General features: G+C 45.1%; 1 protein-coding gene across 2 annotated transcripts in view; it reads left to right on the top strand.

Annotated features, from left to right (window-relative positions):
* The window catches only part of cped1 (cadherin like and PC-esterase domain containing 1), a 235152-nt gene that overhangs the window by 69156 nt on the left and 148420 nt on the right, over positions 1–17576 (top strand). For both annotated transcript variants that reach the window (XM_033038290.1, XM_033038291.1), the window contains exon 7: positions 3667–3809. In XM_033038290.1, the coding sequence (XP_032894181.1) occupies positions 3667–3809 (143 nt within the window). The remainder of the gene's footprint in view (positions 1–3666; positions 3810–17576) is intronic.

The raw sequence follows: 17576 nt of genomic DNA, 5'->3' as shown, positions 1-17576 counted from the left end.
GTGAAGACGGAACCAAAGTAGTTATTCAATTGGTCCGCCATATCCTTGTTCCCCATGATCAACTCACCTGTTTCTGACTGCAAGGGACCTACATTTGTTTTAACTAATCTCTTTCTTTTCACATATCTATAAAAACTTTTGCAGTCAGTTTTTATGTTCCCTGCCAGTTTTCTTTCATAATCTATTTTTCCTTTCCTAATTAAGCCCTTTGTCCTCCTCTGCTGGTCTCTGAATTTCTCCCAGTCCTCCGGTATGCTGCTTTTTCTGGCTAATTTGTACGCATCATCCTTCGCTTTGATACTATCCCTGATTTCCCTTGTTATCCACGGATGCACTACCTTCCCTGATTTATTCTTTTGCCAAACTGGGATGAACAATTTTTGTAGTTCATCCATGCAGTCTTTAAATGTCTTCCATTGCATATCCACTGTCAACCCTTTTAGAATTAATTGCCAGTCAATCTTGGCCAATTCACGTCTCATACCCTCAAAGTTACCTTTCTTTAAGTTCAGAACCATTGTTTCTGAATTAACAATGTCACTCTCCATCCTAATGAAGAACTCAACCATATTATGGTCACTCTTGCCCAAGGGGGCACGTACAACAAGACTGCTAACTAACCCTTCCTCATTACTCAATACCCAGTCTAAAATAGCCTGCTCTCTCGTTGGTTCCTCTACATGTTGATTTAGATAACTATCCCGCATACATTCCAAGAAATCCTCTTCCTCAGCACCCCTGCCAATTTGATTCACCCAATCTATATGTAGATTGAAGTCACCCATTATAACGGTTTTGCCTTTGTCGCACGCATTTCTAATTTCCTGTTTGATACCATCTCCAACTTCACTACTACTGTTAGGTGGCCTGTACACAACACCCACCAGCGTTTTCTGCCCCTTAGTGTTTCGCAGCTCTACCCATACCGATTCCACATCCTCCAAACTAATGTCCTTCCTTTCCATTGCGTTAATCTCCTCTCTAATCAGCAACGCTACCCCACCTCCTTTTCCTTTCTCTCTATCCCTCCTGAATATTGAATATCCCTGGATGTTCAGCTCCCAGCCTTGGTCACCCTGGAGCCATGTCTCCGTGATCCCAACTATATCATAGTCATTAATAGCTATCTGCACATTCAACTCATCCACCTTATTACAAATGCTCCTTGCATTGAGACACAAAGCCTTCAGGCTTGTTTTTACAACACTCTTACCCCTTTTACAATTATGTTGAAAAGTGGCCCTTTTTGATTTTTGCCCTGGTTTTGTCTGCCTGCCACTTTTACTTTTCACCTTGCTACCTATTGCTTCTACCCTCATTTTACACCCCTCTGTCTCTACGCTCACACATTTAAGAAACCCTTTCCCTTTAACTCCATCCTCCACTATCCCATTCGACACCCCACCCCCCTTATTCAGTTTAAAACCACCCGTGTAGCAGTGGCAAACCTGCCTGCCAGAATGCTGGTCCCACACCTGTTAAGATGCAATCCGTCCCTTTTGTACAGTTCCCCCTTACCCCAAAACAGATCCCAGTGATCTAAGAATCTAAATCCCTGCCCCGTGCATCAGTTCCTCAGCCACACGTTCAGGTCCCGTATCTCCCTGTTCCTGCTCTCGACAGCACGAGGAACATGTGATACAGTTATTTGGTGTTACAAATATCATAATGGTTAATACTGAAGAACAAGACAGCTGCAACTGTAATATTGCAAGAAACTTGATACCTGGTCTTAATGTTCCCAGTGGGACATCAGAGTTAGAATGGCAAAGAGGCGTTGGTACACATTTTGCAGTATTGGGCACCATGATGTGATTACAATTTAAGCATTATCGAGGTAGGACCCCAGCTTGTGTGCTACAGGTACTTTTGGCATAAATGACATAAGTAACGAGAGTATTTGCTGCCTTTATAACATTTTCGGGGTGGTGGGAGATGGGGGTTTGTGGCAATACTGAGATACACTGGGTGAAGGTTGAAGTTTTCATGCATGCTAGCAAAAGCTAATGACCAGGTTTCTAGCTCCTGTCATGGATACTCAGCAATAACAGCTTGCATTTATATACTTTTAACACCATTACCAGGAGTGTTAACAAACAAAATATACTGTAATGCCAAGCCACATGAGGAATATTAAGAGAGGTACTACATGGAACTTCAGATGCTGGTTTACAAAAAGAGACGCACTTAGGAGAGGTGATTGAAAGCGTGATGACAAAGCTGGGGCCTGGACGACTGAAAAAGCACAAATTATAAAAATCTGATCTACAATATCACAATTTGCAGAGACGTTTCCTCATTTCTACTGTGAATTTTGTGCAGTGCCTTCCTGACCTGTGATAGTTGAGGACTTCTTTACTGAGTTATATTTCCCTGAAAATATCAATAAATGTCAATCTCCCACTCGGTCACTCAGCACAGGGGCTTCACAAGGCTCTATACCTCTACTCTATAACTATGATTGTATAGCAACACACAACACGAACACCATCATTAAATTTGCAGACGACCTGACAATGGCGGGGCTGATCACTGAGGACGTTGAGTCAGCTCACAGGGAGGAGGTAAAGAGGCTAATAGGCTGGTGCTCAGAAAACGACTTGGCACTCAACACCAAACAAACAAAAGAGCTCATCATTGACTTCAGGAAGAAGCAGGGTGACCATTCCCCACTGCACATAAACGGAGAAAGAGTGGACAGAGTTTCTAGTTTCAGGTTCCTGGGCACCCACATCTCAGAAGATCTCAGGTGGTCAACTAACATAAACTCTCTGGTAAAGAAAGCACAACAATGACTTCACTTCCTAAGAACACTCAGGAAAGTCAACTTGCCACAACAGCTGCTAGTGTCCTTCTACCGTTGCTCCATAGTGAGTGTCCTGACACATGGCATCCTGGTGTGGTATGGCAACAGTTCTGCTGCTGACAAGAAGGCTCGGCAGAGAATCATCAGCACAGCCCAGAAGATCACCAACACACACCTGCCTGCCCTGGAAGACATCTATAGCTCTTGTTGCCTGCGGAAGGCATCCTGCATCCTAAAGGACCCATCTCACCCCGCACATCACCTGTTTGCCCTTCTGCCCTCAGGAAAGTGCTACAGGTCCATCAAAGCGCACACCACAAGACTAATAAACAGTTTCTATGCTAAAGCCATCACCACACTGAACTTTGCACTGAAAGCACAACCCCTCATAGTCAATATTTATACTGTACAACACACACCTTTGTGCAATACTGATATATTAATTTATAATATTTATTTTTATAATACTATTCTGTGCAATATCTTATATTCTGACAATTACCTTCTAAGCACAATATCTTATATTCTGGCAAGGGTGTATATGTAGGAATAATGTGTATGTGTGTGTGTGAATCTGTCACAGAATGTGCACGTGAGGGTATGAACTATTTTTATTTTCATCACCTTTTTGCCGTTATTTTATTTTATTTTTTTATCTTGTACATTTGAACGCCGCTCAGGCTGTGTGCCTGAATTGTATGCACCACTACAATAACAATAACGTCGTCAAGTCAAGTCAAGTAAAGTAATTATAAATACACTGCACATTTATGAAGGAATTCCACTTTATAGCACATCTATTGAGAACATTTGGTAAATGGAAATACAGGTTGTCTAAGCAAGTATGAAATCTTTGACAGCTTCTGGAATATTTTGAAAAATACTTTGGTACAGCATCCTCCGCACAGGCCTTTGAGAACATGAAGGAGCTAATTACGCAAGTTTTATTAATAGCGGAAGTGAATATTGAATCCTCCATTAATAGTCAAGGAACGTCAGAAAGGTGAGTAACCTGACTGCTATCATTGGAGTTTAATCTTTGTTTTCTATTTTGACATCTAAATTGAACTTTATCGAATCATTGAACTTTAACGGAGTAATCTACAGTATGAATTATGTTACTGATTTCTATTGCTATAAAAATTAAAAAATGTTAGGTACCGTATTTCTCATGAATCTGGAAAATGATAAATGCAAAATTGTTTATGTTGTTGGTGATATGTTGGCTGGGCTTGCAATTTTATGTTACTGAATCCACTGACTTCATACCTCTGCTGAACGCAGGACTTACAATTATTACAGATCTTGCTGTTAAATGTCTGGGACTTCAAGTGTTTACCAGTGCAAATATACGTAATAATGCTCTGAATGATGACCAGAATATTGCGACCTTCATAATTTGAAATAGATCTTAAAATCTAACCACGCTTTTTTCTTGGCAGCAAGTTTCAGTTATTAGCTAATCATTTTCAGTAATTCCCTCCTAGTGTAGGAAGAAAAGAGAACAAAATGTTATTCCAGGAGTGACAACATGACTCCCGATACACGGAAAAGCAATGGATGTTGGAATCTGGAGCAACAAACAATCTCTTTGGCTCGAAGATAGACACAAAATGCTGGAGTAACTCAGCGGGACAGGCAGCATCGCAAAGAGCAATCACTTTGGCTCACTGAGTTGCTCCAGCAGAATTTGTCTATCTTTAAACCATTTGTATTTACAAGTCCAAGCAAGACAACCTTTCCGACCCTTACAGATACGATGGAAATTTATTTGTGGACTAATGTGCTACACATTGTATTTTTTGAAACTCAGTTCATTAGAATTCAATAAAGGTAGTTCATAGTAAAATACAATATCTTGTCCACTGGGATGTAGCCATTTAGTGCATGTGACTGAGGACAAATTTCTATCTTGTGCAGGCCCGTACGAAGCTTTTCAAAAGGATTACAAAAAACGTAATGTGAGCGAGCGCGAAGCATGAAGTCCCTCGATGCCAGGGTCCAGGGCCCGCTTAAGGGCCCTGGAAGCTCAGGGGTTTTAGATGCTCTCTGATGCATTCTTTTTTTAAATCAAAATATTTTTTATTTAGTTTTCAGGACATAACAAAGAGCAAAGTTGTCTATTTGTTACAGACAGAGGGTACGAAAAGAATAAATAAAAAACAACTTATGCTAACATATAACAAGACAACAACAATAAAAGAAAAATGAGATACCAAAAATAATCCCTCCTCAGTCACTGCCAGTGAGCATATGCAAATATCAGCCTGTCACAACAATAATCCACGATAAATGAATGGGTAGACTGTTAAGCTGTTACACTGTGCTTGATGATCAAGCATTTATGAAGTCTGGAATGCATTTAAAAAAGGTCCCCATGCTTTCTGAAACCTTCCATTTGAATGTTGAAGTGAGTACCTGATTTTCTCGAGCTTTAGGCAGGACATAATATCTGTTAACCATTGAGTATGAGTGGACGGGGTAGGTTCCGTCCACCTGAGCAGGATTGTTCGCCGATGCATTCTGAGCCTTATATTGGAGCATTTTTGCACCAAATTTATGACCAATATTTCAGAAATTAACAGGAATCTGAGAGGTAGCTTTTTCACACAAAGGGTACTGGGTGTATGTAACGAGCTGCCAGAGGAGGTAGTTAAGGCTGGGACTATCCTAATGTTTAAGAGACATTTGGACACGTACATGGATAGGACAGATTTAGATGGATATGGGCCAAACGCGTGTGAGTGGGACTAGTTTAGATGGGACATGTTGGTCGGTGTGGGCAAGTTGGGCTGAAGGGCCTGTTTCCACACTGCATCATTCTATGACTAAAAAGTGAAGAAGAAAAAATGCACGTAGATAAGTAGAGCAAATTTGAAAGAGCTGTGAAATGTAAAGGCAGAGAGAGGTTTATGGGTGGAAAGGAACATAGGAAAGGAGGGGGGAGAGTGGGCTTGGGCAGATGGGTGAAGAGAAAATAGTCACAAAGTGCTGGAGTAACTCAGTGGGTCAGGCAGCATCTGCGGAGAATATGAATAGGCGACCTTTCACAGAGTACTGGAGTAACAGCGAGTCAGGCAGCATCTGTGGGGAACATGGATAGATGACATGTCACAGAGTGCTGGAGCAACTCAGTGAGTCAGGCAGCATCTGTGGAGAACATGGATAGGTGACATGTCACAGAGTGCTGGAGTAACTCAGTGGGTCAGGCAGCATCTCTGGAGAAAAGGTATAGATTATATTTCGGGTCAAGACCGTTCTCCAGTAATATTCATGATGTGACATGCATAGACATTCCTGAATGTTACCCAAACCATCGTGAGCTACTTTGTTACGGTGCTTGCCCTCTCCTATAACATCTCTGCTGCCTTGGGTGATGCAGGACAGGACACAAGCTTTGGGACATGGTGTGAACCTGTTGCCGTTTGTCCCAGCCTGTTACAAACCTGGATGGAGTGGATTTGGAGAGGATGTTTCCACAAGTGGGAGAGTCTAGGGCCAGTGCCCACAGCCTCAGAATTAAAAGACATTCCTTTAGGAAGGAGATGAGCAGGAATTTCTTAAGTCAGAGGGTGGTGAACTGTGGAATTCATTGCCACAGACAGCTGTGGAGGTCAATGGACATTTTTCAGGAGGAGATTGATAGATTCTTGATTGATACGGGTGTCAGAGGTAATGGGGAGAAGGCAGGAGAATGGGTTTGAGAGGGAAAGATAGTCATAGAGTGATACAGTGTGGAAACAGGCCCTTCGGCCCAGCATGTCCCATCTGCACTAGTCCCACCTGCACTCGTTTGATCCATATCCCTCCGAACCTGTCCTATCCATGTACCTGTCTAACTGTTTCTTAAATATTGCGATAGTCCCTGCCTCAACTACCTCCTCTGGCAGCTTGTTCCATACACCTACCACCCTTTGTGTGAAAAACATACCCTACAGATTCCTATTACATTTTTTGCCCTTCATCTTAACTCTGCTCCTCGATTCACTTACTCTGGGCAAAAGACTCAACCATATCTATTCAAATCATGATTTTATACACCTCTATTAGATCATCCCTCATCCTCCTGTGCTCCATGAAATAGAGTCCCAGCCTACTCAACCTCTCCCTATAGCTCTGGCCCTCTAGTCCTGGCAACATCCTCATAAATCTTCACTGTACCCTTTCCAATTTGATGACATCTTTCCTATAACGTGGTGCCCAGAACTGAACACAATACCCTGAATGCGGCCTCACCAACTTCTAATGCAACTGCAACATGACCTCCCAACTTCTATACTCAGCCTGACCCGCTGAGTTACTCCAGCACTCTGTGAAACGTCACAGAACAGGGCAAGATTAGCAAGTTTGCTGATGATACAGAAGTGAGTGGTTTTGCAGATAGTGAAGATGCTTGTGAAAGATTGCAGCAGGATCTGGATCAATTAGCCAGGTGGGCAGAGGAATGGTTGATGGTTGCATGGTTCCTTGAAGGTCGTGTCGCAGGTATATCAGGTGGTCAAAACGTATTTTGGCACTTTGGCCTTCATCAGTCAGAGTATTGAGTATAGAAGTTGTGAGGTCATGTTGCAGTTGTATAAGACATTGGTGAGACCGCATTTAGAATATTGTGTTCAGTTCTGGGCACCATGTTATAGGAAAGATGTCAAACTGAAAAGAGTACAGAGATCCCCATCCTGGATCAGTCCAATCAGGGTTGTGTCATCCGCAAACTTGAGAAGCTTGACAGAGGTATCTGTGGAGGTGCAGTCATTGGTGTGGCGAGAGTAGAGGAGAGGGGAGAGTACGCATCTTGCGGTGGTCCTATGCTGAGCGTTTGAGGGTTCGAGATATGCTTTCCCGCCTCACATGCTGCTTCCTGTCTGTCAGAAAGCTGGTGATCCACCGACAGAGTGGTTCAGGCACAGTCAACTCAGAAAGTTTGGAGCGTAGTAGCTCTGGCACAATGGTGTTGAATGCAGAGATAAAATCAATAAAACAAAATCCTCGCATAGATTCCCTAGCGGTCTAGGTGCTGGAGGATGAACTGCAGACCCAGATTGACTGCATCATCCACAGATCTATTGGCCCAATATGCAAAATGCAGAAGGTCCAGCAGAGGGATTGTGATATTTTTCAGCCTGGCCAGCACAAGCCTTTCAATGATCTTCATGACTACAGAGGTCAGTGCGACCTGCCTGTAATCCTTAAGACCAGTAATCCTTACCTTTTTGGATACAGGGACAATAGTGGAGACTTTGAAGCAGGCAGGGACAGTACATCTTTGCAGGGACTGGTTAAAAATGAGTAATTGGGTGTGAAGTGGTGATTGGAGTGGGGTGGGTGTAGAAGGGCCCAGTCTTTGCAGACTGAGGTCAGGCTGTGAGTGGGTGTGAAGTGTTGGTTGGGGTGGGAAAGGGTCCACTCTTTTCATACTGGAGTCTTGCCTTAAGTAGGTGTGAAGTGGTGAATGGGAAGGAGATGGTGCAGGGTCCATTCTTTGCAGACTGGGGTCTGGCTGTGTTTGTTGGGGAAGGGGTACCAGGGTTGCATTTCTGATTTTCAAACCTGCAGTAAAACTCATTCAGGTCGTTCGTCAGCTGACGATTGTCCAAAGAGCGGGGGGCTTTCCTCTTATAGTTGGTGATTTCTTGCATGCCCTTCCAAACTGAAGAAGAGTCATTAGCTGAGAACTTGCTCCTCAACTTCTCAGAGTACCTTTCCTTGGCAGCTCCGATTCCTCTTCTCAGCTCTTTATCGATTAGGCTATCTTTTAGCTCTTTAACGATTAGGCTATCGGCTTGATGCATATTTGCCCCCAACCTCCCGCCCCCCCTCCCCCTGATCTCGAAATGGAAATGTTACATCTGTATATAATGATCCCATTAAAATGTGTATTTATGTCACAAACCATGGAATTCATATTTTTCAGTATTGTTATCAAGGAAACGAAAGCAGTTCCAATTGTTTGATATTATATGATATTGTTTAATATTATTCATATGGAGAAAATATAATACAGGTGCACAACCTTTTATCCGAAAGCCTTGGGACCAGACACTTCTCGGATTTCGGAATTTTTCGGATTTCGGAATGGAAGATTTTTAGCGTAGATTAGGTAGGTAGCGCGGGCGGCTTGAAAAGTCTGGCGCAGCTGCCTCCTCCCCGGAGACCGGGGAATCAATGTAAATCATTGCTTAAATGTTAGTCAGTTAGTTTGGAGGGATTTTATGTGGTGGGGGGGGTGAAGGGGGAAACTTTAATTCTTAGTCCCCTACCTGGTCGGAGAAGCGGGGAGCGGGCAATGCCTTACCGGGTCGCCGTGCAGCAAGCTCCGGAGCGCTGTGGCCGCCAACTCCCAACATCTGGGGCTGCGGGCGTCCGGCCGCGGGCGGCACCGATTGGAGCTCCGACCCCGGCAACTCTGCCCCTGGCTGCGCGGCGCTCCAAATCCAGCGCGGCCCACGGCCGGACGCCCGCAGCCCCAGCTCCGCGATGTTGGGAGTCGGCGGCCACAGCGCTGGGATACCAGCGGGGAGCGGGCAATGCCTTACTGGGTCACCGTGCGGTAAGCTCCGGAGCGCTGTGGCCGCCGACTCCCAACATCGCGGAACTGGGGCTGCGGGCGTCCGGCCGCGGGCGGCGCTGGATTTGGAGCGCCGCGCAGCCAGGGGTAGAGTTGCCGGGGTCGGAGCTACAACCAGCGCTGCCCGCGGCCGGCCGACCGCAGCCCCAGCTCCGCGATGTTGGGAGTCGGCGGCCACAGCGCTCCGGAGCTTACTGCACGGCAACCCGGTAAGGCATTGCCCGCTCCCCGCCTCTCCGATCAGGTAGGGGACTAAGAATTAAAGTTTCCCCCTTCACCCCACCCCTTCACATAAAAGCCCTCCAAACTAACTGACTAACATTTAAGCAATGATTTACAGATATTTAAGTGTCTCCCCGGTCTCCGGGGAGGAGGCAGCCGCTACAGTAGTACAGACCTGGGTTGACCGTGGGTCATTTCGGGTCAAGTTTGGCGCCAAACGTGAGCTTTGGTGTGCAGACGACATCCTGGAAAAAATGCCCGGTTTTCGGAGCTTTTCGGTTTCCGGAACTCCGGATAAAAGGTTGTGCACCTGTAGCTCCAAAACCTACCTTAATTTTGCAATCTCACTAAAGATAATCCCCCTTTCCCTCTCCCCTCCCCCATCTCTCTCTCTCCCCTCCCTTCCCCTCTCTCTCTCCCCCCTCTCACATCCGCCCTCTTTCTTGCCGGGGGGGGATGGGGGAGGGGGCGAAGATGAAGGTGGCGCGGGCCCAGCGGGCGTGGGGATGAAGGTGGCGTGGGCCCAGCGGGGGTGGCGGGGGCCCAGCGGGGGTCAGTGGGGGTGGCGTGGGCCCAGCGGGGGTGGCGTGGGGTCAGCGAGGATGGCATAGACCCAGCGGGTGTGGCGTGGGCCCAGCGGGGGTGGCGTGGGCCCAGCATGGGTCAGCGAGGTTGGCGTGGATCCAGTGGGCCCAGCGGCGGTAAGCGATAATGGAGTGGACCCAGCGGGTGTGGCGTGGGCCCAGCGGGGGTCAGCGAGGGTGGCATGGACCCAGCGGGGGTCAGCGGGGGTGGCGTGGGCACAACGGGGTGGCGTGGGCCCAGCGGGGGTGGCTTGGGCCCAGCAGGGGTGGCGTGGGCCCAGCGGGGGTCAGCGAGGGTGGCGTGGACCCAGCGGGGGTCAGCGGGGGTGGCGTGGGCGCAACGGGGTGGCGTGGGCCCAGCGGGGGGTGGCGTGGGCCCAGCAGGGGTGGCGTGGGCCCAGCGGGGGTGGCGTAGATCCAGCGTGGGTTAGCAAGGTTGGCGTGGACCCAGTGGGCCCAGCGGCGGTAAGCGATAATGGAGTGGACCCAGCGGGGGTGGCGTGGGCCCAGCGGGGGTCAGCAGGGGTGGTGTGGGCCCAGCTGGGGTGGCGTGGGCCCAGCGGGGGTGGCATGAGCCCAGCGGGGGTGGCGTGGGCCCAGCGGGGGTCAGCGGGGGGGAAGGTGGCTTGGGCCCCGGCGGCGGGGGGAGGCGAGGGGAGCGGGCTCTGTCGCAGCGGCGTCTGGTGTTGGGCTTACAGTCATTGGGTTTAGATTCAGCCACTCCCGCCCGGCGACGGGAGAACAGAGAACTGGCCGTTTCCAAAGCGGTTCTTAGGGGGAGAAAAAGGGGGGTGCGGTCGCATCCAACGCACCCCCCCCTTCGGACGGCCATGCTGTGGAGAGACTTGTATTAAGGCAAGAACTGGAGCCACTTACTTTAGAGATACCTGTAGCCAAGAACTGATAGTTGTCAGCGACTATTGTTCTCTAGAATGTTTGCAAGTGGTGTAGCAGCTAGATTTATAAATGGTCAAGAAGCCAATAGTTGAGAAGCACAGATATCTTGGAGGAAACTATATAATTAATGCTGGTGTGCAGGCGCAGGTATTTGGAAACAAAGGCGCCAGTTTTTAAATGGACGTTCAAGAATGGTTCAATAAGATTTAGAGTGAATTAGGACCCTGACAGCAGAATACATAGTGACCTTAAATTTAGATCAAGCAAGGCCAGACAGAATGCAATGGATTATTCATGTAAGGAAGAGTAACAAATTTACCAAGTGCAAGGGAAATTATTGGAATCCCTGTTTGGGTTGTTAATTAGAGCAGAGTAGCTTCTGTGAATAAAAAAAAAATCACTAAATCAAAAATGGATGTGATCAATAGTTGTCAAACACACCAAAGCCTGTTTCTAGACTCTGCCCAGTGTTTGTATCAGTCGTGCGCTGTATCAGCTACCTCTTGCCTACTCTATGCTGGAGGGCACATTACAAACAGGAACACTTGCTCCCTCTAAACATACAAGGGCAGGCAATTAAGTTTTGAGTTATGATTCCACTCTGTCCCATTGTACTCTGGCCTGCCACCAACTAGCAGGGGCCTCTGTTTAATACTATGTAATTTGAAACAAAGAGAATTTAATGGAAAAAATATCACAGCAGTTCAGTCCCATTTCTGACCAAGTAAACTCGAATGGTATTGGACAATGAATCATTGAAGCCAAATTTAAAGGAACATTTAATTTTTGGTCGACATAAAATGCTGGAGTAACTCAGCGGGGCAGGCAGCATCTCTGGAGAAAAGGAATAGGTAACATTTTTGGGTTGAGTCCCTTCTTCAGACTAAGTCAGGGGAAAGGGGAATGAGTTTTTGGTGTTTGGAAGGATCATAGTTTGACAAAGACCAGTTTTACAGCTTCCATTTTAGTTTATGCACCCCATTGTCACCATTGCTCTTGATTTCTTTGCCAGTGGCTACTGCTAGTCTGTTACACAAGGCATCTGCACTGGAGCTTTCTGCAGCTCGTTCCTATTAGTTTCAAGGAGGAATGCAAGAGAGCTTGGAGAACTGCAGTGGACGCTAGCTCTCAGAGAATCATTTGCTCACAACCTTCTCCTGAGGCAGATCCCGGGGATCTAGGATGACTTGCTTCCACTCTGAATGTGTGGTTTCTGAGGTAGTTAAGGTGTGAACCATATGGGGCAAGAGTGACCGAAAGGGGGGAGCAGTTAGATAGATTGCAAGATGCCGTGCTCCGACCACTCCTTATGCAGGACTTTGTGCGTGGGCTTGCACTGAGCATCATATTGCCATCAAGGTGATAGCATCTGCCATCAGCACTGGGCAATAGAAAATATTGTCATTTCATCAATACTGCAATATACTTGTCTGGTGATGTTTATCTATCTGACCTCCTTTCCAGGAATGTGATGGGATGGATTGGAGGGAAATGGAAAGCACTAGTGGATAATAATTTGCCGCTATATCTGAGCATTCTATGTGCAAGCAAAACCATTGTGTGCATGATTGGAAAGTTCTGCAGCATGTACTTATCTCACGATGTCTCAGAACTCCCGATAACATGTCCTGGAGTTTCTGTCGCATCAGACTAGACCCGAGTTAAGAATTACTACAATAGATAATTGTCGGTCCTATAAAGTAAGGAAGGATTTGTTGGATTGGTGAGTTAATCAGGCCTTGAACTTCATAAAGAGTTAGCAGACATCTGAATGAATTTCTGTGAAAATCTGCTGGAAATAGACAAAAAAAAAGCTTATCTGCTCAACAGGGGTAGTTTACAGCGATTAATTGACAATTCCAACCCGCATGTTTGTTTTGGGATGTGGGGGGAAACCAGTGCACCCAGAGGAAACCCACACAGTCACAGGAAAAAACATGCAAGTTCCACACAGACAGCACCAGAGATCAGAATCGAAAGCAGGCCTCTGGTGACATGAGCCAGTGGCACTTCCAGGGTGTTGCCCTGGTAACTGAATTTGATAGAAACATATAACATCCTTGGGGATCTTGACCAGATGGATGTGGAGAATCTAAAATTGGTTAGCACGTTTAAGACAGTGATTATAGTCTCTTTCTTTCCCCCGAGGGTTGTGAATCTATTGAATTCTCTTTGTCAAAGTGTGGTGGATGTAGAATCTTTGAAGGCATAAACTGATACTTGCTAACCAAGTGGGCGGACGAACTGTTTCGTAAGTTCTGTATTTGAATGGGAAAGAGGAACTTTGGTTGCATTCAGAATTGCCATGACTTTGTTAAATACTCCAGCAGGCAACTCCTCTCTCGGGTCAAGACTACTTCTTCATTCCTTCTCTCCAGAGATACTGCCTGTCCAGCTGAGTTACTCCGGCATTTTGTGTCTATCTTCGGTGCAAACCAGCATCTGCAGTTCCTTCCAACATCAATCCCGGACTGAAGGTGGAGGCAGCTAGCACCAGCATCACCAGAAATACAAGAAGGAACTGCAGATGCTGGAAAATCAATCCCGTTTACCACCAGCAGAGGGAGTGCGATAAAATATTTGGTTTAATAATAATAATAATAATAATAGATTTTATTTATGGGTGCCTTTCAAGAGTCTCGACACCTTACAAAAATTTAGCAGGTAGAGGAAAAAAATGTAAGGGGAATGAAATAAATAGTAGAGACATGACTAGTACACAAAGTAAAGACAGAATACAATTCAAAACACAATAATAATAATAAAGCTTTATTTCAGACAGGTCCATATAACACATCATACAGTATAAGGAGATACAAAAATACATTAAAAATTGCATATTAGCCTATAAAATATACAAGCTATTGCACCAATGCCGTCTTAGCCTAGAAGTGAATCTATAGCAGCTTTTCAGAGGGCTGACTAGGGCTTCAATTATGTGATTCTCTGACTTGTCCAGGCGACACATAAAACTAAACATCAGCTGTCTTAAGAGTGCTTCACAGGTTGGCACTCTAGTGGACACAAACAATTGACTGGCACTATGCCATCTAGGGACACGAAGCAGCAACCTCATTGCATCATTGTATGCTACCTTGAGCCTCTGCATACTCTTTTTCTTATAGTTAGACCACAATTGAGCAGTATATAACGGTGTGATGTAGGTTCTGAACAAGGAACACTTCACAGAGTCAGAGCACAGAGAAAACTTCCTTATAAGCATGTTAGCTTGAAAATAAATTTTACAGCGCTATCGGTAGAGGTCTTTGTCATCCGTCCAGTCATCGGATATGACATGACCTAGGTATTTAATTTCCTCACACACAGCAAGAGGACTGTCTGACAAATAAAAGGTCGGTTTAATAATAATAATAATAATAAATAATCATAAGTTTCGAGTTATGATTCCACTCTGTCCCATTGTACTCTGGCCTGCCACCAACTAGCAGGGGCCTCTGTTTAATACTATGTAATTTGAAACAAAGAGAATTTAATGGAAAAAATATCACAGCAGTTCAGTCCCATTTCTGACCAAGTAAACTCGAATGGTATTGGACAATGAATCATTGAAGCCAAATTTAAAGGAACATTTAATTTTTGGTCGACATAAAATGCTGGAGTAACTCAGCGGGGCAGGCAGCATCTCTGGAGAAAAGGAATAGGTAACATTTTTGGGTTGAGTCCCTTCTTCAGACTAAGTCAGGGGAAAGGGGAATGAGTTTTTGGTGTTTGGAAGGATCATAGTTTGACAAAGACCAGCTTTACAGCTTCCATTTTAGTTTATGCACCCCATTGTCACCATTGCTCTTGATTTCTTTGCCAGTGGCTACTGCTAGTCTGTTACACAAGGCGTCTGCACTGGAGCTTTCTGCAGCTTGTTCCTATTAATTTCAAGGAGGAATGCAAGAGAGCTTGGAGAACTGCAGTGGACGCTAGCTCTCAGAGAATCATTTGCTCACAACCTTCTCCTGAGGCAGATCCCGGGGATCTAGGATGACTTGCTTCCACTCTGAATGTGTGGCTTCTGAGGTAGTCAAGGTGTGAACCATATGGAGCAAGAGTGACCGAAAGGGGGGAGAAGTTAGATAGATTGCAAGATGCCGTGCTCCGACCACTCCTTATGCAGGACTTTGTGCATCTGCCATCAGCACTGGGCAATAGAAAAGATTGTAATTTCATCAATACTGCAATATACTTGTCTGGTGATGTTTATCTATCTGACCTCCTTTCCAGGAATGTGATGGGATGGATTGGGGGGAAATGGAAAGCACTAGTGGATTATAATTTTCCGCTATATCTGAGCATTCTATGCGCAAGCAAAACCATTGTGTGCATGATTGAAAAGTTCTGCACCATGTACTTATCTCACGATGTCTCAGAACTCCCGATAACATGTCCTGGAGTTTCTGTCGCATCAGACTAGACCCGAGTTAAGAATTACTACAATAGATAATTGTCGGTCCTATAAAGTAAGGAAGGATTTGTTGGATTGGTGAGTTAATCAGGCCCTGCTCTTCATAAAGAGTTAGCAGACATCTGAATGAATTTCTGTGAAATTCTGCTGGAAATAGACAAAAAAAAGCTTATCTACTCTACAGCGGTATTTTACAGCGATTAATTGACAATTCCAACCCATGTGTTTGTTTTGGAATGTGGGGGAAACCAGAGCACCCAGAGGAAATCCACACAGTCACAGGAAAAACATGCAAGTTCCACACAGACAGCACCAGAGATCAGAATCGAAACCAGGCCTCTAGTGCCATGAGCTAGTGACTCTTCCAGGGTGTCACTCTGGTAACTGAATTTGATATAAACATATAACATCCTTGGGGATCTTGACCAGATGGATGTGGAGAATCTAAAATTGGTTACCACGTTTAAGACAGTTATTATAGTCTCTTTCTTTTCCCCGAGGGTTGTGAGTCTATTGAATTCTCTTTGTCAAAGTGTGGTGTATGTAGAATCTTTGAAGACATAAACTGATACTTGCTAGCCAAGTGGGCGGATGAACTGTTTCGTACGTTCTGAATGGGAAAGAGGAACTTTGGTTGCATTCAGAAATGTCATGACTTTGTTAAATACTCCAGCAGGCAATTCCTCTCTCGGGTCAAGACCCTTCTTCATTCCATCTCTCCAGAGATGCTGCTTGTCCAGCTGAGTTACTCCGGCATTTTGTGTCTATCTTCGGTGTAAACCGGCATCTGCAGTTCCTTCCATCAATCCCGTTTACCACCAGCAGAGGGAGTGCGATAAAATAGTTGGTTTCCATGCCAATAGGTTACTGCATTAAAAAAACTTTTTAATTCAAGTATCCTTGCATGTTGAAGGGTAGTTTGGGGACCATTTTATGGTTTTGATAAACTATTAAAAGCAGCAATGTACATCAAGTTCGATAACTAAATCAGTTTGTACATCAAAAGGGTTTGTATGAAATAGTCTGTAATGTTGTGATTCTGAGTCTTGGACTGAAAGTGTAAATTGAATCTGTTTTCTGAGAACAAGGGAAATGATGCAATGCTTTTTAATTTTCAGTGAGGTAATGTATAATGACAAAGGTTCTCCCTGAAATTCCTGCGAATTTGCTTGTGCCTGCCAAGATTTTGGACGGGAATGATGCATCATGCAGATAGCCTGCCTTTGGGTGGAGTCAGATCCAAGCTAAAATTTCAAAGAAAAAAACAGAAAATGGGCAGCATATTTTTAAATAATTAAGCCAGGGAAGAAATCTCGTTTTTTTTTCTACAGAAATGGAAATTATAACTGCTCCAGTCGAACTGCAACTTGTAACATCAATTCCTGACCTAAACAATTGTTTAGCTGTAGTGTATTAACTTCTCACATAATCTTACCTGTTGTATCGAGTGGGTCTGCATGCTTAAGATTCAACCTCAGCCTGTTACTTAAATAGCTCTAACCAAAAGGAAAAATACTTGTTTGTGTTTAGAACCACAAGGTTGTAGAGGTGACTTGGGCTCCCCAAAATCTCCCTCAGACTTCTAAAGGGGGTTTCCTTTCCAATGTAAAGAAACCATGTCTGTTCAGCGCAAAGTGGAAGCTTCACATAGCTGAATGAAAATTGTGCCATTCACTGGTACATTGGATGAATTTTAAAGAAGACCACAAACAGGCAAAGCAATGATTTTGTGACACAAAATACTGGAGGACAGGCGGCATCTCTGGAGAGAAGGAATGGGTGACGTTTCAGGTTGAGACCCTTCTTCAGACTGGAGTGGAAATGGAAAGGCTCTGCAAATGCTGCTCCACCATATCATCAAAAAGTAAGGAGAGCCCTATAGCGATCCCATACAAGGCTGAAGCACATATCATGAGGCCTTTGTAGCTTAATTATGAAAAATGCAAATTGCAGCACTTTACAAGTCAACTTTTGCCCTTGCCATTATTCCAGAATATCGGCAATATAAGTGGCCTTATCATGGAAGTCCAGTCAAGATGATAAGATTGCTGTAATCCATGATCATTCTTCTTCTTCTTTACGTGCCCA

The sequence above is a fragment of the Amblyraja radiata genome, chromosome 19 (genome assembly GCF_010909765.2).
Source record: "Amblyraja radiata isolate CabotCenter1 chromosome 19, sAmbRad1.1.pri, whole genome shotgun sequence".
Classification (NCBI taxonomy): domain Eukaryota; kingdom Metazoa; phylum Chordata; class Chondrichthyes; order Rajiformes; family Rajidae; genus Amblyraja; species Amblyraja radiata.
This window is presented reverse-complemented; position numbering and strand designations above follow the sequence as displayed.